Source organism: Echinops telfairi, unplaced genomic scaffold (assembly GCF_000313985.2).
Source record: "Echinops telfairi isolate 266 unplaced genomic scaffold, ASM31398v2 ScPeMD7_24;HRSCAF=84, whole genome shotgun sequence".
Taxonomy (NCBI): Eukaryota; Metazoa; Chordata; class Mammalia; order Afrosoricida; family Tenrecidae; genus Echinops; species Echinops telfairi.
Window position 1 is genome coordinate 2,749,946 of NW_022103921.1, and position 24,535 is coordinate 2,774,480.

The 24,535-nt window shown below is 39.2% G+C and overlaps 1 protein-coding gene across 1 annotated transcript in view; it reads left to right on the forward strand.

Annotated features, from left to right (window-relative positions):
- Positions 1–24,535, forward strand: part of UGGT2 (UDP-glucose glycoprotein glucosyltransferase 2) — a 264,346-nt gene that overhangs the window by 122,535 nt on the left and 117,276 nt on the right. The window contains exons 17-21 of the mRNA XM_045289053.1: positions 4,702–4,833; positions 12,959–13,123; positions 13,448–13,571; positions 13,667–13,765; positions 18,051–18,145. Of these exons, the coding sequence (XP_045144988.1) occupies positions 4,702–4,833; positions 12,959–13,123; positions 13,448–13,571; positions 13,667–13,765; positions 18,051–18,145 (615 nt within the window). The remainder of the gene's footprint in view (positions 1–4,701; positions 4,834–12,958; positions 13,124–13,447; positions 13,572–13,666; positions 13,766–18,050; positions 18,146–24,535) is intronic.

The following is a 24,535-nucleotide window of genomic DNA, read 5'->3' on the forward strand; positions in this document are numbered from 1 at the left end:
AATAATAATTTATAAATTATCAAGGGTTTATGAAGGAAGGGGACGGGGGGAGGGAGGGGAATAAATAGGGAGCTGATACCAAGGGCCAGAGAGAGCAAGAGAAGTAAACAAGGAAGGAATAGTTAGAGAAAGCCTCTTAGAGTCCCTGGAAGCATAGGTACACAGACATATTTGGCCTCCCGTCACCTTGTCAAAACAAAACCCAATTTACTCAGAGACCCCCGCAATTAAAAACTTCTGACTCTAGCCCATAGTCGAGGATAAGCTATTGCAGCTCCCTTGGATTTTCCCAGTGCATCCTAGGGGGTGATGTCACCCACTTTGGGAAACACTGACTTGGAGTGTGAGGGTGAGAAAGTTAATGATTACTCAAGCCATATATGCCATGACCCAAGATCTCTATAGCCACAGAGCCCATTAAAAATAACAAAAGTGTGGCGCTAGCATTCTATTGACAGTGGATTCTCTTCTAGATAATATAGTTAAATATGTTCAAAATGTGAATATAGTTAAAACTCAGTAACTGTATAGCCGCAATGATTTAAAATTATTCAAGTAAAAGGTTTTTTAGTAAAATGAATGAATTAAAACATCTTTTTAAAAACTACATTATTTGACCAAATTATGTTACCCGAATTTAAGAATTTTTAAAAAACAGTATCAGGAAAGAGGAGGAATACAAAGTAGTCAATAGGTATATGAAAATCACTGGTGTTTAATAGAGTATTTAATAGAGAACTCTGATAGAAAAAACATTCTTGGTAAAATAATCTGACTTTTGTATGCCAGCTCTACTGAACAATGGCTGTATAAGTTTAAAAACTATTTTGTCCCTCCCTACTTTACAAGATTAAGTTTTTTAAAAGAATTTTCTTAGTGACTACTTGATGACAGCATCATTACAAATATAAATACACTTTCAGACTTCACTTTCAACAGTGATGGACTAACTGGCAGTGGGCTGCCTCACAGCAGAATAAAACTGGGCAAAAAACAAAGTGAAGGGAAGTGAGTTTCACAATGGAGTTCTCTTTCTGCCTGGATGCTTTGACGGAATTGCAGAAGTGCAGGAAACCTCAAGCAACCAGTGTGGTCTCTGAGCTAAGAGACTGAGATGGGATTCAAGACTATGCAGTGACAAGACTTGTAGGGCAAAATCCCAGGGCACACGGGGAGATGCGGAGAAGAAATTCCAAAAATCTAGCTAAGGACTCTCCCTGTTTAATTACGTGTTAAGCTGCAAGTGATTAGGTCGACTCGTCTTGAGGCGGGACCAATAACTACTGAGAAGAAAGCCACTACTGCAAAACTGGAAGCAAGTAAGTACTAGTAAGTACACAAGGCTGCGAGGTTGGATTCCTAATTAGAGGTAGAAGAGGCCTCGCTGAATGTCAGGACTTTAGTAGCAACTCCCCAGCATCCATAAAAGCAGTGATGAAACACTTCATGACATGAATGGAACTAGAAAGCACAAAAGGACAAATATTATATGAGAATACCACCATAAGGATTTTTTTTTAATGAGAAAAAGACATGCATTAAAAAGAATAGGCCGTGAAACTATACTTTTTTATTTACCCGCTGTATTAGTCTGGGTAGACTAGAGAAACAAATCCAGGGAGACTCATATGTGTATAAGAAAGAACTTCATATACAAGAGCAATTGAATATTGAGAAAACATCCCAGCCAAGTCCAGATCAAGTCCAGAAGTCTGATATTAGCCCAAATGTCCGATACCAATCTATAAGGTCCTCTTCAGACTCACGAAACACATGCAATGACACAGAATGCCGGAAGATCACAGGCCAGTGGGTTGGAAGTCTTGTGGATTCGGTGGCGTTGTAAGCATATCAGCAGTGGCAGAGGTCTCCATGTAGCTCTTCCATTTCCCAGGGCACAGGAGTCTATCAGCGTAGTGCCATGTGTCTTGTCAATAGAGTGTCTCTCAGGGAGTGAGCCAAGAGAAGAAAGTGTCTCCTGCCTCCAAAGAAGAAATACAGGAAATCCCAGAAGCCATGTCCACGAAGAGGCCTCATTGGCTATACAATGATTGACAGAATAGACTCCACCCCTTCACTCTTAATCCTCTCAAATTGACAGCAGATGATATAACTACCACACCCTCATGAATAGATATAAAGCTCTAGAATTTAAAAGGGGAATGAAATTAAAAATAAAGCTTGCATCTGAGGATATACCTAAATAACTTCAATGGTATTGGGGATGTTTTATTTCTTATGTGTATACTTTATTAATATATATTGTTCAGTTTATTATTTAACTTAGAACTTTTTTTATTATTTAATATAAAATGTTACTTTATAGCATGTTTTATATATTTATTTGTGCTTCTTCTTATTTAATATGATTTTTTAAAATAAAAAGATTAGAAAGACCAAATCGTTGTTAAAAAGTATCTTATATAAGATTTTCTGGCTACTTTGTTTTATAAATTTTCAGTAGGGTAAAATATTTTATGTCAAAGACTCCTTATAAGGGACCCTTTTCTTTATTCAAAAAGACTGTTTTTAGTTATATTTTACAGAAGACTAAAGTTGTTGTCTCATTCAGTTAATAAGGCTTTGGTATTTATGGATGTCAAAAGACCGTCGTGAATGTAAAAGTGGCTCATTATGAAGCTGTTATCAAGGGCTCAACTAGAGGAAAAAAATGCCTTGAAAATGATGATGGTTGCATACATGCAAATGTGCTTAACACAGTGGATGAATGTATGAGTTGTAATAAGAGATGTAAGAGCCCCCAATAAAAGTATTTAATAAAAAAATTTTAAAGTGGCTCATTACAAAGTAGGAAATATGTTCTGCTTTAATATGAGTGGAAGAAAACTTGCCCCCAGATTGAGACACTTAAAACTGGCCTCTATATTCTAATTACAAATATCTTCCTCTTCTTAAAGGAATAGATTACAGTGGAATAAAGGAATATCCTTTACAGTGATAAAGGAAGAGCAAAAAAAGAATGCTAATTCCTTGCTATGAAGAATAATATGAGGGGGTTTCAAAAGGTTTATGGAAGAATCCCATTATCTTTTTGTTATATTTGTCCACAAACTTTTCAGATGCTCTATTTCGTTGAACACTTCTGATTCACAAGACCTCTAAAATGTTGAAGATGAAGGATGTCATTTTCAGGGCCAGGGTCTGTCTGATGGTCACAAGCCATGGTATTTTCAGTGGTCTCATAAACATGTTAAAGTTGGAACATGTATAAGGAAGACCGGAAAAGAATTGAGGCTTTGGAATTACGGTGTGGTTTAGAAGATTGAACATGAGCTGCCAGAAGAAGACGCTCCTCAAACGAGCTTGCCAAGATTTCCTCTCACGTGCTGTGGACATGTTCTCAGGAGACGCCGTTCCCTGGGAAAGGACAGCATGCTCGGTGGCATAGAAGGTCAACGAGAAGAGGCAGATCCTCATTGTGGCAGATTGGCACGGTGGCCACAACAAGAAGCTCAAAAGGCCAATTGTGAGGTTGGCACAACATCAGGCAGGGTTTCATTCTGCTGTCCACAGAATCGCTGTAAGTTAGAACCTTCTCAATAGCACCTAAGAGCCGCAATAAAAAATGTTTGAAAACTCTTATTATAATAGGGAGATTCTGTATGAGCCCCAATAAATTGATTTTAAAAAAAAAAGACAGATTCACCTCCTCCAAAATAAAATCCTTTACACACTTAAAAAAAAAAAAAATAGGGAGATTCTGACAGACATAAAGTAAGGAGGGTCTCTAGTAATAATAATAATGCAAGTAAATTGGTACTGAAAATGCTGCATGTCAAACTGTTGCCTAAAGATTCTCGTGCTTCCTATTTCTCCTTGGAAAATTCTTCCCCCAGAATACCTTAATAGCTAGTTTGATGCTCATATTTATATCTTGGTTCAGTCTTGTTCAGTCATCTGTTCTGAGATCCCTTCTTTATTGGCTCAAAGTTTGTCTTTACCCCTAGTGCATAGAAAAGTGCCCGGGCTATACTAAAGAATCTATAACTACTTATACAATAAAGAAATTTTTTAACAAAGAATGAGAAAAATAGCTTATGTTATACAAGTATATTTAGAATATTTATAATGTGTAGAGGAGTAGAACTACAGAGAAAATCAAGTCCAGATATTTGCAGATCAATCAGAAATAAAAAAGCATTTCTGAAGTAAATTATTTTTAAATATTTTATATATTTAAAATATAGTCAGGTTCAACAGTGTCTACTTTGGCCAAAATAGAATATAGTAATAAACTTTTTGTATTTCTGAAAGACATACCCACTGCCGCTACTACTACTGAACCTATTCTAACTCATAGCGATGCTATAAAGGGTTTCTGAGATTAACCTTGTAATGGAACAGAGAGGCTTGTCTTTTTCCCAGAGAGCAGCTGGTGAGTTTAAAATGCCAACCTTGCAGTTGGCAGCCCAGTACCTACCCCAAAGCAACACCAAGGCCCATATTCACACATATAACACCACTACAACCACCACCATCAATGAACTCCTTAATTAAAGGATACATTGTGTGGTTAGAATTATTTTATGTAAGTATGGATATACATGTAGAGAATGTATATATTATACTCTCATTTTTAAGCATGTGGAATACATTAACATTTTATACATTTATCTACTTAATATAAGGAAACAGATTATAATTAGATTAAAATCAATTACGATAACTTTATCTCCACAGATGTACCAAAAAGTGAATAATCAAAATATACTCACTGTGGATATTGTGAAGAGTGTTCTTCAGGATAAATTTCCTCATGCTGATGTTCAAGATATTTTGGGAATCCACTCAAAATATGATGGAGACAGACAGGTAAGTTGGGATAAAATTTTCAAAAGTAAAATCTTAGAAACATTTAGTATGATCTCATAACTAGAATCATTTCAGTACAATTTGTTCGTGATTTAGTTGGGGTTTTTTTTTTTTGTTCTAATAAGGAAAACATTAGACTTTTGAATGGCCCAATCTGTATGAAGTATTAAAATCAGCACTTGACTGTTTTTAAAAGACCCCCCCAAAAAACATAATTGTCTGAGTTCAGAGTATGAGCTCTAGAATTTTAAACAGCCCAGTGTGTATTCTTAGGAAGTAAGAAATGGAAAACAGACTTTTAAGTGAATTCTAGGACAAGAACCAAACTTTGGAAAGTACTTGTCATTGTTTTTGAATTCGTAAGATTAATATGAGCCATAGTTTTATAAATATTTTTTTTATTTCATAGGACTTTTTTTAAGATCGTTTTCTTGGGGCCTCTCATAGCTCTTATAACAATCCATACATCAGTTGTATCAAGCATATTTGAACATATGTTGCCATCATTATTTTCTAAGCATTTACATTCTATGAATCCTTGGTATCGGTGTCTCCCTTCCCCCACGTTTCTTCCCCCCTCCTCTTTCCACTTCCCCCCTACTCTCCTGGTATTGCTACTCCCATTTTTGTACCTGAAGGGTTCATCTGATCTGGAGTCCATGTGTCTTGAGCCCTTATCTGTACCAGTGTACATTCTCTGGTCTAGGCAGAACTGAAAGGCAGATCTGGGGTCATGATAATGGGGGTGAGGAAGCCTCAAGGAACCAGCGGAATATTGTGTGTTTCATCAGTGCTGTACTTCACCCTGGTTGACTCATCCTTTCCATGTGATCCTTCTGGGAGAGGATGTCCCGCTATCTACAGATGGGTTTTGGGTCTCCGCTCTCACCCCCTTCTTTCTCAACAATATGTGGGGGTTTTTTTGTTTGTTTGAGGTCTTCTGATGCATATTACCTGATCCTGTTGACACCTCGTGATCACACAGGCTGGTGTTCTTCTTCCACGTGGGTTTGTTACTTCTCTGCTAGATGGCCGCTTGTTTAAGACCCCAGACACTATATCTTTTGATAGCCTGGCATCATCAGCTTTCTTCACATTTGCTTGTGTACCCATTTTGTCTTCAGCGATTGTGGCGGGAGAGTGAGCGTCACAGAACACCAGGTTGTTAGAGGAAAATGTTAGTGCGTTGAGTGAGGCCTTAAGCAGCCCAAAGTCCGTCCACTTACTCGATGTATTGACATCTAAAGATATGTACCTATGCTAATACCTCTATTTTTATAAATTAATATATTTACATAAGTGCACACCTATGTTTATACCTCTATCCCTATCTTTTCTTCCTAGATCTTTCCTGTTTCCTTTTCCCTTCTTCCTTTCCCGCCATCACCCTCGCCTTTCTTCTGCCTCTTAGTAATTCTCTCAGCTAAACTGCTGTTGCTTCGACACCCCCAGGAGCTCTGTGTCCTCCTCGTTGTTGATTTAATTCCCTAGTTGTTCCCCTGTGGATGGCTTTGTTTGCTCACTGCTCCCTTCCCCAGCCCCCTCCTCCCCCAAAGTCCCTCCGGAACCTTTGGTTTTATTGCTTCCTCCTTGGGCTTGCTTCCCATGCCTCTCACATAGGTGAGCAAACCAACCATAAAGTAGACAATACAAAAGAAAACAAAAAATCGAATAAAAAGAAAGAAAGGAATTGAAAAATATATATAAAGAAAAATAATAATACCTAACAAAAAAATTACCAGAAAGACTATAAATAATTACAGGTCTCTCCACTGACATTTATTCCTATCTCCTCACTGGTTCTGGGGGGTTTCAGGAACTGCCCCTCCTAGTCTATTTGGAGGGCTCCTCAGGGGCCTTGTGGCTTTGTTTTGCTTCCGTTGCGGATCTGTTATGTTCCTTTCTTGATTGGCCATACTGTGGGGGGTTCAGACTGGACTCACTCCCCGCCATGTGTCCCCAGTATTGTCCTCTGTGGGGTATGCTCCAGCGAGGGATCATCATGTCTCCAGTTGTTGTCAGCCCTACAGTCCTCTCTGCCTTAGCAGCTCTGGGCAGGGATATCGTCCTTAGGGCTTGGTGTGTGATATGGGATCTAGAACCTCACTCTCTCTTTTTCCTTCTTGGTTTCCTTCCATGTGGATGTGGCAGGCTGGCCCCTCTACCCAGCCTGTAAGTTTAGTCTTGTCCTCTGTAGCAGTTACTTCTAGTGAGGGGGTCAGTTGGACTCTGGTTGGGACCGGCTCATAGGACTTTTTATAAAGCACATAGGATCTTGCCACTCTTATGTGTAATTACCGTCATTTATCTCCCATGGCTTTTATGGTAAAGTTCAAAATGATTAGCAGATTGAAAGCCCCACAAGATTTGTCTCTTTAATTCTTCTTCATGTTACACCACTTGTTTTTCTTATTTTTGCTTCAACCGGACTGGCATTCTTTGAAGTTCTTGAATGAATGGAGCTCCTTCCTAACTGAGCGATTTCACACTTGGCACTTCAATGCCTGTGGAAGCCTCCTTTCTTTTCTTAATGCTTGACCTTACCCTTACCGTGCTCCTAGTTTCAATGTTGCTTTCTCTGAGAAGCATTTCCTAATCCTCCGAACTACCTTGGTTTGCTTCATTTAATGCTAACATAGTATTCTGTGGTCTTTGATGATACTAAATATACTGTAATGATTCAATATCTGCCTTCCCACCGGGCTCTTAAGTCCCTTGAGTGCAGGAACCATTTCTATCTGGTGGAATATTATGGACCCAATGCCCAGCACAGTGAGCGGAGCACAGTATGCGGTCACCAACTAGTAACAAGGATGTGAGGCTATTCTTTGAGAGCGAGGGCGTGTGGATGGAACTTCAAGAGAGCAATGGTGTGTGGGAAATTATTCCTCTCAAGACTCTAGAAAAGTAACTAAAGTAAGATAATATTGAAGAATTTCTACCATGCTGAAATAAGATACCCTGGTAGCCCAGTGGTTAAGTGTTTGCCTGCCTATAGCCGTTTTATGAGAAAATGGTGTTACAGTGTGCTTCTGTAGATATTACAACCTGGCAACTACTAAACACAAAAACCCACTGTCATCAAGTCGATTTTGACTCATAGTGACCCTAAAGGGTAGTATAAAACTGTGTGCCTTTGAGGTTCCAATATTGTAAATCTTTCTCGTTTTAGACAGCCTCATCGTCCTCCATTAGAACAACTGGTCATTTCAGATTACTGACATTGCAGTTAGCAGCCCAAGGTGTAACCCTCTGTGCTTCCAAGACTTCTACAAACCCTACGGAACAGTTCTAGTCTGGCCCCATTGGAGCTCTGTGACTCAAACATGGCTCAATGGTACATAACAGCTGCAATACGATGCCAGAATTTCTGCTTATATTCTTACTATAAATTTGCAAGGGTATCAGTCTCTTACGTTGTCATTTTTATAGCAAGTCCAAAATGCCCAAAGGTAGAAATAAAGAAGATAATTAAATAAAGCATCCTAAGAATGACATTTATAAGTTCAACATGGCATTAATAGAAAGAAGCCCAACAAATAAGAAGATGAATTAAGCGCTGTAGGATACATGCTGAATACAAAAGGAACTAAAATAAGGGAGGAATGGTGTCTTACTTTCCTAATGCAGCTATAACACAAATACAAGTGGACGGCTTTAAATTACGGAATTTATTGTCATACATTATGGAGGCTGAAAACCCAATTAGGATCTCAGCTGTGCTGATTCCGTCTGTGAGACTCGCCTAATGTGTTAGGCCAAGTTAACTAGAGAATCAAATCCAGGGACACGTATGTGTAGAAAAGAGCTGTATATGGAAGAGTAATTGTATATTAAGAAAACATCCCAGCCTGCTCCAGATCAACATCCTTAAGGCTGATATTAGCCCATATATCTGATACTAGCTTATAAATTGTCTATAAATTCCTGTTGAGACTCACACAACCACTCGCAATGATGCAGAATGCGGAAAGATGACAGGGTGGTAGGTAAAAGTCTTGTGGATCCAATGATGGTGGAAGCGTCTGAACGCTGGTTCTGAGTCTCCACCTGCCTCCTCTATAAGAAGGTGAAGCAGAGAGAGTGCATCCTGCCTCCAGGGAGGAAGAGAGGAAATTCTCAGAATCCTTATGAGAAGGCTACATCCACAAGGAGGTATCTTCAGGCTGTGACCTGATCGACAGGCTAGACTCCATCTCTTCAAGTTGACATGAGATTATGTAACTACCACACCTAGGTTTTAGTAGTCCTGTCATCTTGTACCTTTCGTGTTTTCCGTTTTCCTACCTCCCTTTTTATCAGTGCATTGTGCAAGTGTGTGAAGGGTTCGTTCTTGCCTTCTTCTCACAGTTTTGCCAGTGTTATCTCAGGTTGTTTTCGATGTGTTGCCCTCTGGGTGCAGTTACTTTATGTGGTAGTCTCTTATTTGTGCTGGGTAGGTGTTGTTCTTCTGACCAAACTGGGTGGGCAAGAATTTTTTGTAGAGCTGGGTTTCTTTTATCGTATTCTTTGAGTTGTTCCTTGTCTGAAAAGATTCTTATTCTCCATCTATCTGGATGGATAATTTGGCTGAGTAGAGGATTCTTAGTTTTGCATTGTTTCCTTTCATTTTTCGGAAGGTGTTACTCCTCTCTTCTGCATGGTGTTTGCTGATAGGTCTAAGCATATCCCTATTTGGGTACCTTAATAGGTGACAGCCTTTTTTCCTCTAGCTGCTCTTATCATTTTCTCTTTTTCATCAACGTTGGATAGTTTAACTATTATATGCCTTGGCAAATTCTTCCTGGGATTCCGTCTAGCTGGTGTGTTCTTTCTGCTTCCTGAATGATTGTCGGATTCTCATTCATTGAGCTGGGGTAGTTTTCCTCTAGGAATTCCCTCTCTATTTTTTGCCATTGACTTCTTTGTTGTGTCTTGTTCTGGTAATCCAATTATTTTAATGTTGCATCAGACATTGTTCTCGAGTTTTCTTCAGCTTCTCTGATTATCTTGTTTGACTGTCTTTACCTATTATTGAAGTCTGCCTGGTTATCCACAAGGTCACTGGTACAGTTATCTGCTTCTTCTAGGCTTTTGGTGAAGTCTGTTAACTTGTTTTTTGCTTTTGTTACCTCATCTCTTAACTCTTATATTTCCTTTTGGTCTAAGGCCTTTATCTCATCTGTCATTTCATCCTTTTGCTGTATTGCTTCCATCATATCCTGTAAGATTCCAAGCAGCATTCTGAAGATATTTTTTTCCTGTGGTAGATCAACTTCTATTCATGTTGCTAGGTTTAGGGCTTCCTACAATATTGAATTTTGTTTCTCCTGGTTGTTGTTGTTGGGTTTTTGTTGTTGTTTTTTTTTGGTTGAGGTCGTTGTGGCTGGTTGCTATCTGTGTGTCATTTTGGAGGAGCTCAGTGTCATTTTATAGGGAGTCAAAGAGCCCTGGGCTCGCTCTTTGGGAGGCTGGTAGGAATGCTTCTGCAGACTGTGTGTAGATGTCTGCGCTGGGGGGTCATGCTACCACGTTGACCCACTGGGGTTTCCCTCTCAGCCTAGCCTACTGGGATACCGTTGTTCGGAGGACGGGTTGGGTGGCCCTGTAAAGCATAAGGCACTACGGTCAGACTGCATTGTCATCAGACTTACTACACTTACATTGTGTTTGAACACTCAGTCTTGCATAGGAGTCCATTTGCAGCCGTGGAAGCCACATTCGGACGGCTGACAGACTCTAGTTGCCGTGGCAGAGGCTGCAGTTCGGATACGTGTGGGTCTGGGCATAGGAGCATGAGATGCTGGGTGGGGGTGCGGGGATTGGGCTGGGGAGTCCATCTGCGGTTAGAGGCACCATGGCCAGGTGGGAGGGAGGCTCCAACGGCGGCTGTCAGCTCTACACGCTGATGGCTGGAGAGCATCAGGCACAGTGGGAGAAGACACACTCTTGTGTTTGGGAGTGCTCCGGGCACAGTATGAGGAGGCCCCGCTCTGAAGGTCGCAGCAGAGACAGCCTCCAATGGGCATAGTGATAGTCCTGGGCATGGCAGGGAAAGCCACATGCAAACTGCACCTGTTTGGGGAGTCAGACCACAGCTGTAAGAGCCTTCCCTGAGCAACTGGTGAGCTTGGGGCGCCGCAGCCAGGGTGCAGGTGAACAACCGGGTAGTTGCCGTGGTGGGATCCTCAGCAACACAAGTTACACAGGCTGGGGCAGCCCTTGCACCAGGGAGCTGGTCCCCAAGACTCTACAGCAGGTGTAGTTGAGGGGGTGAAAGTCAGTTACCAATTTAGGGAAGCGCTCTGGTGTGTCAGGGAGATTAACCGACAGCCTCGATCCCCCACTGGACCGCCTAATCTTCCTACTCAAGGGTCTTCACGGAGCTCCCAGCATGGGTGCCTGTCTGGTCGCCATCTTGCTGGAAGTCACCATCAATACTTTTCTACATTGGTTTACAATATCATATTTTCCCTTCTTTATTGTTATGTGATGACTCAGATTCATTGGTTTTCAAACATTAGGTCACTTGTTATAAACTGGATAAAATTTCCTTAGTTATGATGTGTTCTGTTTTTACACATTGCTAAATTCAGTTTGCTAATAAATTATTAAGGCTTTTTGCATCTTATTTCATAGACATTTTTTAAATTTCTTTGGTTTCTTTATATCATAATAATGTAAAGATGCAACATAAATGAGTTAGAAGTATATGTTTCCCCTTTCTAAATGTATTGTTAGAGAATTTGTATTATTTCCTCCTTAAACACTTAGTGGAATTTACCAGGGAATATACCTGGATCTTTAGTCTTCTTTATGGGAGATTTTTTTATTGCAATTAAATTCTTTCCTTACTACAGGGCTATTGCGGTTCTCTATTTCTTGTTATATTGGCTTCTTTCAAGAAATTTATATTTCATTGAGATCATCAAATTTATTGGCTTAGGCTTAGTAACACCATTACTGTTTTTGATGTGCACACGATTTGCAGCGATATATATACTTTACTGCTATTGGTAAAATGAGGATAAGATCTATTTCCTTTTTTATGGACACATTTTTTGCACATTTACCATTTCTGTAGCCTGCATTCCTTTTATGGATTTAGGTTTCCACCTGGTGCTTTTATTTTTCCTTTTTACAACGTTTCTTGTAGTGTAGCTTTTCTAGTAGGTTTCTCAGCTCTTGTTTCTGGGGGGCAGGGGGGCAAGGCTGTTTTATTTTCATTTTTACATGTTATAATATTGTCTAACTTGTCACCTTTTCCCTATTTTAGCTCTTCAAGATGATCTCCCATTATCTTCTGTCTTGCCGCATTTCTGACAAGAAATCCATGCTGTTTTTTACTTTTGTACTTCATATAACCCCCTCTCCACCTCTTACCCCAACTGCTTTGGGCATTTTCCTTTTTCAATTGTTCAATCTGTTTTGTTTCATTTGATAGTTTCTTTTGCCTGGTCTTTAAGTTCCTCATTATTTTATTCTTCTCTGTTCTTCAGCTCTGACCCTGGGATTTTTATAATGCTGGTGGCACAGTGGTTACCTGTTTCGCTGCTAACCACAGTGTCAGCCATTTGAGACCACTAGCCATTCCTCAGGAGGAAGATGGGGCTTTCTACGCTTGTAAAGCGTTACTCTCAGAGACCCCCTCTTCCATAGGGTCACTATGAGTTGGAAGAGACTCGACTGCAGTGGGCTTGTTGTTTGTTTTTGTGTTTCAGATTTTTAAAAATACTTTAACTTTATTGCAGTTAGCAACCTGATGCTAAACTTGGCGCACCCTAAGGACTCCTTATGTAAATAAGGTGTTTCCATTTAAATAACACGTGGAACCCCCTCAGCTCACTCACTGCTGTCAAGTCAGTGCCAGCTCCGAGAAGCCACATCGGGCGGGGAGCGCTGCCCTGGGAGTTTCCTTTAAGAGCCCCATCTTTCTCCCGCTGAGCCACAGGTGGTTTCCAGCTGCTGACCTGGTGGTTAGCAGCCAAACAGATAACCACTGTACCACCATGGCGCCTTGATACATGGAAAGGACAGATAAAATTAACAAGTTGAAATTCTTTTCAATCGCATATTAAAAATGGGAAGTTCTCATGTATTTCGTTTTGTACAAGCCACTTAACTCTGATCATTTTTAACTGAATAGGTAGGAGCAAGCTTTTATAAGATGACTGGTCTGGGTCCTTTGCCTCAAGTTCTTTATAATGGTCTGCCCTTCAAACATGATGAAATGGATTTTAAGAATCTAGAAATGGCAGTTTTTCACAGAATGATGGATACATGTATATATTTACAAAGAGAAGTTTTTACGGTAAGTAAACTTAATAAAAATATACAATGAATAATGTTTGTAAGTGGTAATATATTAACAATTTATTTTATAGAAAAACATTGAATAAAAAGTTCTATTCTAGTAATAAACAGTGATTTTAAAATATTAATTAAATTATCTTCTTTACATGTGCATCTAAAAATGGGATTAATTGAGGAGAAATTTTTTTTACAGAAAATTTGTAGCAAGAATCCAGAATTATCTATTATCATTAGCTTATATTTCGTTACGTATTCTCTGTTAAATTTTAAAACATATATACCACTTGTCTATATTATCGAAATGATATTTTTGTTATTTCAGGGTGCGTTAAATGATCGAACTAATGTAATTAATTTCCTAATGGATAAAAATACTGTTGTACCCCGTATAAATTCTCGGATTTTACACATGAAACCAAAGTACCTTAATTTAATACCTACATCAGGTAAAATAATATTTCATATACTTTTCTAGAATAATTTTGAAATTGTATATCTTTAATTTTATCCTTTGTTTAATATTTATCATGGCATTTTTCAGTAACTGCTGATGTTGAAGATTCTGCTACTTTCTTTTTCTTGGATTCCCAAGATAAGAGTGCTGTAATTGCTGAGAACATGTATTACTTAACTCAAGAAGGTAATAAGCATGCATATATACCTATTTGTATTCCTCAGGTAATGAAAGCTTCAGTCTTTGTAATGTGCTTTCTAAAATGCTTTAATTTTTTTCTATTTTGACTAGAAAACCTTTATATTCAACTTGAGAGTTTATTGTTTGTTACGATTTAAGAGTTTTACTGAAAAAATGATGTCTACCTAATCATATTTCTTGACAGGATTCAGTTAGGGTTATTGTTCTTAAAAAACAATTCCATTTTCTTTTTAGAGAAAGCAGTAAAACTTTTAAAAGATGTGTGTGTAAAATTATGTAATACTTGGATCAATATATAATATTCTGATCAAAAGAAATAATAATTCTCCCGAATTCCATTTAAAGGACAGTTGGACGTTTGGTTTATGTTGCGGGTCAAAAAAGAGAGGAGAAAAGACCAAGGCGAGAACACATTGGCAATAAGGATGGAGTGTGGGCAGAGTAGCACACCGACCTGTAGGGAGGGCAGACTGCTGACCTATGGTTAACAATAGCCTACCATGGCTCCACCACAGAGTAGGACTGACCCTGCATGTTTCTAAGGCTAATCTTTACAGGAAGAGAAAGCCTTGTGTTTCTCCCACGTTGCTGCTGGTGAATTTGAGTTGCTCACCTTGCAGTTAGTTCACAGTCGCTACCAAGGAATCCATTACGCCACAAGGTCTCCTTAGAGCACTCCACTTGAATTTGCAAATGACACAACCTTGCTTGCTGAAAGCCAAGAAGACTTGACACACTTAATTATAAAAGATTAAAGACTACAGCTTTCGGTATGGATTATCCCTCAATGTACAAAAAATAAAAATACAACTAAACTAATAAGCAGCATCATGGTAAACGTAGAAATCATCCAGGATCTCCTTTTACTTGGAGCGCCAGCAGTCGAGAAATCAAGGCCATACTCCAGTGGGAGTTCTGCTGCCATGATTTCCTTAAAGTGCACAGAGGTCACTTGGAGGACTGAAGGGCGGCCGACCCAAGCCAGGATATTATTGTTCACTGCCTCATGTTCATGTGAAAACTGGACCAGTAAATACAGAAAACAGAAGAAGAGTTGAAGGATATGGATGATGGTGTGGGTGAAGAATATTAAAATTACCATGGACTCTCAGGAAAATAACCCTATCTGTCTTGGCTGGCATACTTTTATGAAGGAGAGCCAGAATGCTCCTTAGGAGTGAGGAGGGCAAGACTTCATCTCGTATTGGTAACATCAGTCAGTGTAGAAGGATGTAAGGCTTGGTAGAGTAGAGGCGAGTGGAAAACAAGACCCTCGTGGAGATGGACTGACACGGTGGCTACAACAGTGCACTCAAGCACACCAGCAACTGTGAGGGCCCTGCGAACCAAGCACTCACTGTTTCGTCTGTTGAATGTGGGATCACTCTGTGTCAGAAGCCACCTAACAGCATTTTAATATTCTGAACAGCCGGGTTTTCTCTAGGTTTTATGTTAGCTAGACCACTGTTAATTCAGGTGCCATAGGCTGAAACTCAATGACATTAAGTGCACTTACCTACAACTTCTAATTTTCCCCCTAGCCATTCCAAATTTTCTAAAAGACATTTTGAAATAATGAAACTATACCAAATGAAGTATTACTGTTTTCTCCATCTTCTAATAAATCTGATTATATTCCCTTTTACATGCATGTGAGTTATTATATTAGTTTCTCAGGCTGCTCCAACACAAACATGGTGGCTTAACACCACAGAAATTTATGTTCTCCCATGTCTGAGGACTAGTCATTGGAAAGTGTGGTGTATGTAAAGTTCTGTTCCTTCGAAAACCTCGGGGACAATCCTTACCTGTCTTCTCCAGCTTCTGGTTGTTCTTGTGTGACTTGGCTGTGGCAGCAGACTTTGCCTCCATGGTTGCATGACGTTCTTCCTGTATCACACTGCTCTGTCCTCTTACAGTGATACATGTCTTTGAATTGAGAGCCCACTCTGAACCCTAGAGGAGCCCTTATGACTTAGTAGGCTACCTGTTGACTTCTCCCCACGTGGTCAGCAGTTTGAACCCACCAGCCATTCCATGGGAGAAAGTCGAGGCTTTCTACTCCCATAAACAGCCTCAGAAACCAAAATACTCTCCTCTGACCTCTAGGGTCACTGTGAGCTGGAACTGACTTGATGGCAGTTGGCTTGGTTTTGTCTAAACCTAGGATGATTTCATCTCTAGAGCCCTAACTGTTTAGACCTGCCAAAACACTGTGTCTCAAGAAGTTCATGTTCAGAGACATCCCACAAATGTGGCCCTCAGGGATTATCCTTTCCTTTTAGCATCTAAATACATGAATAACTTAAATACATTGCATAGCTCTTTTTAATATGCTAAACCAGTTATTTGTATGGTATGGGCATTATCAGTAAAACTGTTAAAATAAGATAAAAAATAACGTGATGAATTACTCTTCTAGCATTGATTTTACTAATTTTTTATTGTGCTAAGGATATACAGACTTAACATCTACCAACAAAACTGTCATAATAACAGCTGAATAACATTTTTAATATCATGTCACCATTTTAACTTGCCCTCATCTAAAACATTCCACTAATATTAACATAAACTCCATGCTCCCTGTGTTAGTCCAGGTAGACTAGAGAAACAAATCCATAGAAACTCTTGTGTGTATAAGAGAGAGTTTTATATAAAGGGTAATTGTACATTAAGAAAGCATCCCCACCCAGTTCAGTCCAAGCCCATAAGTCCAATATTAGCCCATATGTCTGATACCAATCTATAAATTCCTCTTCAGACTCACAAAACACATGCAATGACTCTGAGTGCAGGACAATCACGGGCCAGTGGGTAGAAAGTCTTTGGATCTAGTGGCATTGTAAGCATTTCAGCGCTGGCAGGGGTCTCCACGTGGCTTCTCCAGCTTCCAGGGCTACATCAGGGTACTTCCATGTGGCTTCTCCTCAGGGATGTCTCGCAGGGAATCAGCAGAGAGAGAGAGAGAGTGTGTGTCTCCCGTCTCCAGGGAGGAAAATCAGCAGTTCCCAGAATTCTCAGGAGAAGGCCATGCCCACACACAGGTCTCATTGGCTATCTCTGGATAGACAGGCTGGATTCCACCCCTACACTCTTAATCCTCAAATTGACACCAGATTAGGTAACTACCACACTCCCTAAACAAAAACTCCCTATTCCCTCCTCCCTCTACATTCCTGGTAGTCTTTAATAATCTTTGGTTCTATAGATTTGTGTCTCTTCTGTGAGTGAGAACATATAATACTTGACCTTTTACAGTGGATTTATTTCAGTCAACACAATGTTTTTTGGGTTAAACTTCATTTCTTTTTACAGCTGCAGAATAATCCATTGTGAGTATGCACCACATTTTGTTTATCATTCATCTGCTGATGGACATTTTGGTTGTTTTTCCTTTTGGCTATTGTGAAAAGTGTCCCAATGTACATAGAGTCTTTTAGTATTTTATATACTCGAGTATAAGCCGACCCGAATAGCAGCCAAGGCACCAAATGTTGCCACAAAAACGGCATTTAAAATGTGCTGAAAAACTCAGCTTATGCACGAGTATATACGGTATACCCCTTCATGTTACACATGAGTTCAAGATTTTTAACAGTATTTGCTTGCTTCCAGGAAGATTAATTTTAATATGTGAGATAGTTAAGGTTTATTGTGCCAACCTGGCCGATAAATACACATGGGGTTAATTGAAGGACGGAGGGATAAATAGCTCGGTGAGCCTCGCCTTTCTAGTTCTTGGGTCTCTTGCTTTCTGATGGTCTGACCAGGGTGCAGCTGCCTTAGCCAGTTCCCTGCTTCTGCTGGCAAGGTTCACTCCCTGCCAGACATCCCTGAGGAGAAGCCACATGGACCTACCCCAATGCAGGCCTGGGTGCTGGAACAGCTGTGTGGAAACCCATGCCAGAATTGAGATGCTTACTCATTCACTGATTCAGCTTTCCTCCTGTAGTGAGTGTCATTGTGTGTGTTTTGTGAGATGGAGGAGGACTTTGTAGATCAGTGTTGGACCTATGGGCTAATGTCAGACTTGGGCAGAGCTTGGGTAGCACTGGGTTGGGATGCTTTCTTAAATGTACACTTAGCCTTTATATGAAACCCTTTCTTATACATAGGAGTTTCTGTGCATTTATTTCCCTAGTTTACCCAGGCTAACACAATATGATACTTAGTATTTTTTTTAATGTTCTGTAAACTTTAGATATTCATTCTTTTAGTTTGGTTTTTAAAGCAAACTAAATTTGACTAGAGTATTTGAAACTTTCAGATGAAAACGTAATTTCTACAGTGACTTTCTGGATTATTGCTGATTTTGATAAGCCATCTGGGAGAAAACTGCTTTCTAATGCATTAAGGCACATGGTGAGTATTTTTCTAGATCAATATATATTGAACTTCTCCCAAAGCCATCCCATAAGTAACACCTCAAATGTGAGAAGTTTACATATATAGCTATTTGCTTGTATAACTCTTAGTTGCTTTATTAATTTCACTGTTTACAATCATTCCTTTAATACTATAACTTTATTGTTTAAAATTAAAATTTTATTCTATTCGTTGATGAGTTGGTAAACATTTTGAAATAATTTTTGAGGTAGGACATATTATCAGCATTTAATACCTGAATATATTTATTGTTCTTGCTCTCACAGTCTTTAGTCAGAGTTTATTTTTCCCTTAAAACAGAGTAGAAATTGCTTCTTGATCATTTGTTTTTTTATTATTTTAGAGTAGAAATCTGAATTATATGTTAAGAATTTTTCCTTGAAAATAGAATGTTTCTACATGCTGTCAGTTTTGTAAATGTAGCCATATACAGCCTTAACATGTGCAATAATTTTTCTTTAATTTTATATCTATAATCTTTTCTTCAAAATGTATTTTAGTTGCTTTTATGTTGAGTAGATCTTTGTTGTCATTCATATTTGTCTTTGTTTCATGTTTTCCTCCCTTTCCTCTTCATTTTTGAAATAAAATCTCATATTTGTCCCCTAGATCAGGAATCAACAAGATGTCCATCAAAGCGGACCGAGAGCAGTATTTCAGACTTTGCATAGCACATGCAGTCCCTGTCTTATATTCTTTTTTTTTTTTTTTTTGCTTTGTTGCTTTTGTTGTTCTTACTAGATGTCATCAGGTTGGTTTAACGTCGGGTGGTACAACAGAACAAACACTGCCTGGTCCCGCGCCATCCCCACAGTTCTTCTTAGGCTTGAGCCCGTTGTTGCCGCCACTGTGTCCATCCACCTCCTTGAGGGGCCTCTTTTTCCACTGCCCCTCTACCAAGTCTATTGTTCTTCTCCAAGGACTGGTCTCTGACAACAGGTCCAACGTACGGGAGGTGAGGCCTCACCAGTCTTGTCTCTAAAGAGCGTTCTGGCAGTACTTCTTCCAAGACAGATGTATTTGTTCTTTGGTGGTCCATGGTACTTTCAGTATTCTTCACCATCACTGTCATTCATAGGCATTGATTCTTTTTCGGTCTTCCTTATTCAGTGTCTAATTTTCACAGCCACATGAGGCTAAAAAATACTAAATGTTCAAAGGCCATTTAAAAGCCAGTGGAACATAGCCCATGAGCTGTAGTTTGCTGATTCCTTGTTCGTATCATTAATTGAACTATTTGTAATATCGTTTCATTGTTTACTCTTTCCAGCATCGTCCCTGGGTTACGAAGATCTAACTTATGGGAACTTGTACTTGCCTTTTAATGTTACATGGTGAAGCATACAGGGAACAAAGTGATGAAAACTTTTTAAACACAACAAAAAATCTTGAGAGAATAAGTTATTAGGCTTAGATGCTCGAGACCGTTCTTGGTGGACAGCTGGCATAATAGCATGACAGTGTTCTACATCTTACTTTGATGAGTAGTGATGAAGTCTTAACGTTTGTGACCAGCCCTCTAAGGTACAGCTATTAGTCTAGAGAAGAAAAAATGAGACAAAAATTGAAAGATAAATGGAAACAATTAGTCCAGTAGACTAATGGCCTATGCAAACATCACTTTCCATAGCCCTGATAACAGAAGAAAGAGATGGTGCTGGGTGGACCCTGCAGAATGCTCTGAAAAGTATGATAAAAGGAGGCCCTGTTGTGTAGAGACTGGTGGAAGTCCTGTTACTATGGCCCTAGTCATCCTTCAGGTCTGGAAATGCATTCATCCTTGTGCATCAAGTTTCAGCTAAACAAAAACACTATGGAAGCACGCAGAATAATCGATGTTTAGGATCAAAAGGGCAGCATTTATCTAGAACAATGTTCATAAAAGTTAGGAAAAGGAGAAATGGAAACAGGAAACAGGAAGTGGGAGAAGTGATGTCATATTGTAATGATTGCATTCAGTGAGATAAAACAAGATATGTAAGCATTGTTGAATAGAAAATTGGTCTGCTCTGTCTATTAGCCCTATAATGCCGAGCACGATGTTTTCCTAACATTTAATTAAATGTATGTATTAAGATCTATATTGATAACTATGACAGTAAAGAATAAAAACAAAAAAAAATTTTCCCTGAAATTAAAAATTCGGGCATTACAGGGTTTATCTTCAACAAATTTCCCTCCAGAAGTTAATTTTTTTTTAAGTACCCTCACTTTCACACAGCTGAACCACTCTCAACTCGCAGCTCCTCCATCACAAGCACCTTTACATGCTACATGTACAGCTTTTAAGTCATCGAAAGACTTCAGTCCTTTTCTTTCTCTAAAGACTAAATGAGAAGTGGATCCACCTGTCATGATTTACTTACAAATTTGACTTAAAAGTACAAGTAAGAATGGTACTGCCTGGAATCTCCTTTATATTAATTTTAGACCCCCTGATGTCATAGTGGGTTACCTGTTGAAACCAACAACCATTCCATGGAAGAAAGACGGGCCTTTCTGTTGGTTGGCACAGGGTCAGACATCCACAGGGGTGGGTCTTCCTTCTGTAGCATTGCTGTGAGCCAGAGTGCACGCTATAGCAGTGAGTTTGATTTTGCTGATATTCATTTAATTTCATCCAACTTGTTTTTAATCACTGTGTTTATCTCCATATGGCTCACAGGGTTTGGTTTTAGAGATTTTTTTTTTCTTTGGGGCATGTAAAACTCAAAAGACTAATATAATGGAGAGTGATAAAACTAACACCTATGTTTAATAATTGTTAGTATCTGAACTTATTTGTTTTCTCTATCTGATGGTAGAAGCCATATAAATCATTTTAGGGTAAATTGTATAAATCAGGACATATACTTCAATATACACTACCTAAAAATAAGGATATTATTTTATATAACTGCATTTCTACAATTACATTATTAATATTAAATCTGTATTCAATTTGCTCCAGAAATTGCCCCTTCAAAGTTGTTTCTTCTTACTCTTCTCTTTTCAAACCAGGATCTAAGATATTTTACCTTTCATGAACATCTTTTACTGTAGAAAAACCCCACCTACTTTTTTCCACTGCCTTTCTAAAGAAACCAAGATGGTGGTTTGGTAAAAATGCTGCCTTGTGAATTTCTCCTTTTATTTACCTGTAGCAGTTTTAACTTACTCTTGTAGCCTCTACACTTCCTCTACATCGGAAGTTATGTCTACTGCATGATTAGCTGCTCTCAAAGCTGCTTGGGAAGAAAGCTTCATTGGTGATGCTGTGTTTTTCATATTGCATCACATCAAGGGACAGCTCATGTCAGGTTCTCTCATTTCACCTCTAAAATATACAGTGGTGGCAGACAAATTACTGTGTAAGTGTGCTTTTACGTTTTTCAAATAGAAATTATCAAGTAATATTTTTACACTGAGTATCCTGTTTCCCAGAAACCTTTTACCTAGTGCTTTTAGCATCTATTGATATTGCTTGTCAAAATCAGTTACTGTTTGGGGAGTTATAAAAGAGATGATTCTAGTTCAGTCCTTCAGTTTACATTTACTGACTGGGAGTGATGATATAAAAGTACAAGGAAGATAAAATAAAAATCTTTTAAAAGCTGGAGGAAATTTTTATTCTGTACCTTTAGTTTCCAATTTTCAGAGAAAGGACATGGTATGGTAGTTACCAGCAGGTACTCATTTTCTTCTTTTAAGTCGGCATTCTTTTAAGTATAGAATTTTATTCATTGTACTTTTCGGTTATATACCATATCCATTTTTATGTTTACAGTGTGCTTTTAATGTTCCTAGTAATCTTTAAATGTTTCTTGCTTTCTGGTAAGAAAAATATCCAGTTCTCACTACATATTTTCCCTGTCCTAAAGTCAGAATCTGCCATTTTTCCAAGGACTTCTAATTCCACCTAGTGGGAAACGTTCATTTGAAAACCAGAATTCAGCATTAAGAGTGGTTTTATTGCAGTGCCATTGCTTTTAGGTCGTTTTATGATTAAATTTAATTTTATTGTTTCCACAAAGTTTTGTTTCCTTTATAAAAACATTTCAGCCTAACAGTTTTCCTTGGGACACATAGGTGAAACTGTCCATTTCTAGTGCTACAATTTTTTATTTTACTTTTTTATAGACTTTGTGTTAGAGGTTTCTATGACAATTCTTGAAAACAAGCAGAGGTTAGGCCCATTTTTGCCAGCAGATACTGGACATGGAGTGGTGCATCCATAGTGCTCGATGTCCTCCACGGCTCTACTTTTCAGCTGGGTTCACTAATTCACGTTGCAATTGCCACTCAGAACTCACAGACAATGCTCATGACTAACGGGGTTTATTAGAGATGTTAATAAGTTACCATTCAAATGAGATATGACTGGCTCATCTCCTCCCCGTGAGCCAGTCAGGGTGCGATGTAACAATGATGAGAAATACAGCCTTCCTCTAGTTCCTAAAGGTTTCCTCCCCGCTCCCACTACCATGACTCGAATTCTATCTTGCAAGACTGGCTAGACCAGAGGAGGTACACTGGTACAGATAGGAACTGAAAATACAGGGAATCCAGGACGGATGAGCCCTATAGGACCAGTGGTGTGAGTGGCAAAACAGGGAGGGTAAAGGGAGAATGGGCAGGGAAGAGGGAACCAATTACATGGAACTGTGTGTGACCTCCTCCCTGGGGGACAGACAACCAAAAAGTGGATGAAGGGAGACGTCGGACAGGGCAAGATATGACAAAATACCCATTTATAAACTATCAAGGGCTCATGCGGGAGGGGGGAGCGGGGAGGGAGGGGAAAAATGAGGACCTAATGTCGGGGGTTTAAATGGAGAGAAAATGTTTTGAGAAACGATGTACAAATGCGCTTTACACAATTGATGTGTGTATGGATTGGGATAACAGTTGTATGAGCCCCTAATAAAATGTTAAAAATAAAAAAAAAATAAAAATAAATGAGATATGATCAAGACGCAGTTTTTTACTCAGAACAGTTAGTTCTTTGCCTGGTCTGGCCCTCAGCCTCTTGGCCTGGTCTCTGCCCTGCTCGGGCCATGTTACAAAGCCCTTTTAAGGCTGCCAATAAATGTTCAAAGGACATGCCACTCTGCTGCAAACCTCAACCGAAAGGCACTCAACTCCTGCTCTGTGGGTCAATAAACCTAATTAATTGCCAAGAAGCACCGTATTCCACAAGCCAGCTTCCTGCCCCAAAGCGCTCAATGTTACTTGCTCTGTGAACTGGGAATCCACCAGCATGTTTCATACTCTGACTCCTGGTTCCGCTGCTGCTGCGCCTCCTTTGCCAAAGTGTCACAACTGTCTCCTGAATCAGGGAGGTTCCACGTGCAGGGATCTGGGGGTCAAAAAGACAAGTACCACTCCTGGCTCTCCTCTTTTGCTGGGAGTGAGATTCTCCTTTCTGCTTCTGACTGGCTCATTTCATACTTAGCAGAATACCAATCACAATAAACCCTGTTAATAATTACTCACAGCTGAGCCATATAATCCAATCAGCTTGTTTCCCCCACTTCCCTAGCCAGACATATAGCTTTGGCTATAGAGGCACATTAAATAATTCATTGTGTTGCACATAGCATTCTCTCATTATCCGTTTGTATGGCCATCCCTCCCGGATCTGCCATAATGTTGAAGTAGGCATTGATGCTTATATTTTCTAGTCTCGTCTATTATTTACCTAGTATTTATACAATATACCCTTCCCTGAGTGATTTGGGATCTTCTCCCTCTTATGTGTACCCACCTGAATATCCTGTAATATCTGAAATACTTTTGGCTCCCTATTCACTATAGTACATGAAAGATGAAATTCTCAACAGCTAACACCCTTTGACATTTACCAGCCAGGTTTGACATTGACCTATGCATTTGCTGGCTTCCCCATTTTTGAAATAACCGAACACCAAGCAACCAACAAGCATTTCTCTCTATTCTTTGTTTTGTCTTGTTTTTGTTTTTTTCAAGAGTGGTCATTTCTGAATGTAGAAAAATAAGCACTGTGATGATTTGATAGAGGATATAATGCAGTTTTATTGATGGACTCTGTCCTTGGATTCCAAAGTGTTAATTCCAATATGACAGTCTTGAAGTCTGTGATCCAGCACTATGTTTTTAATACATAAAGGATAACTACCACCATTCGTGAAAATTACTCCCAGATTTTCACAAAATGTATTCTTTAATACTTGTTTCTACTGACATTGCTTCTTTTGGTAACGCTTGTGGATTTTTGTGGGAAGGTTAAAGACAGGAAGTGGTTTTATTTAGGTAGACTCAATAAAGCTAGATCTGCCTGCTTCAAACTTAGTGCAGATTGGGAGGGGCTGCCATACAAAATGGACGGTGCTCCCTTGAAAAACAGGA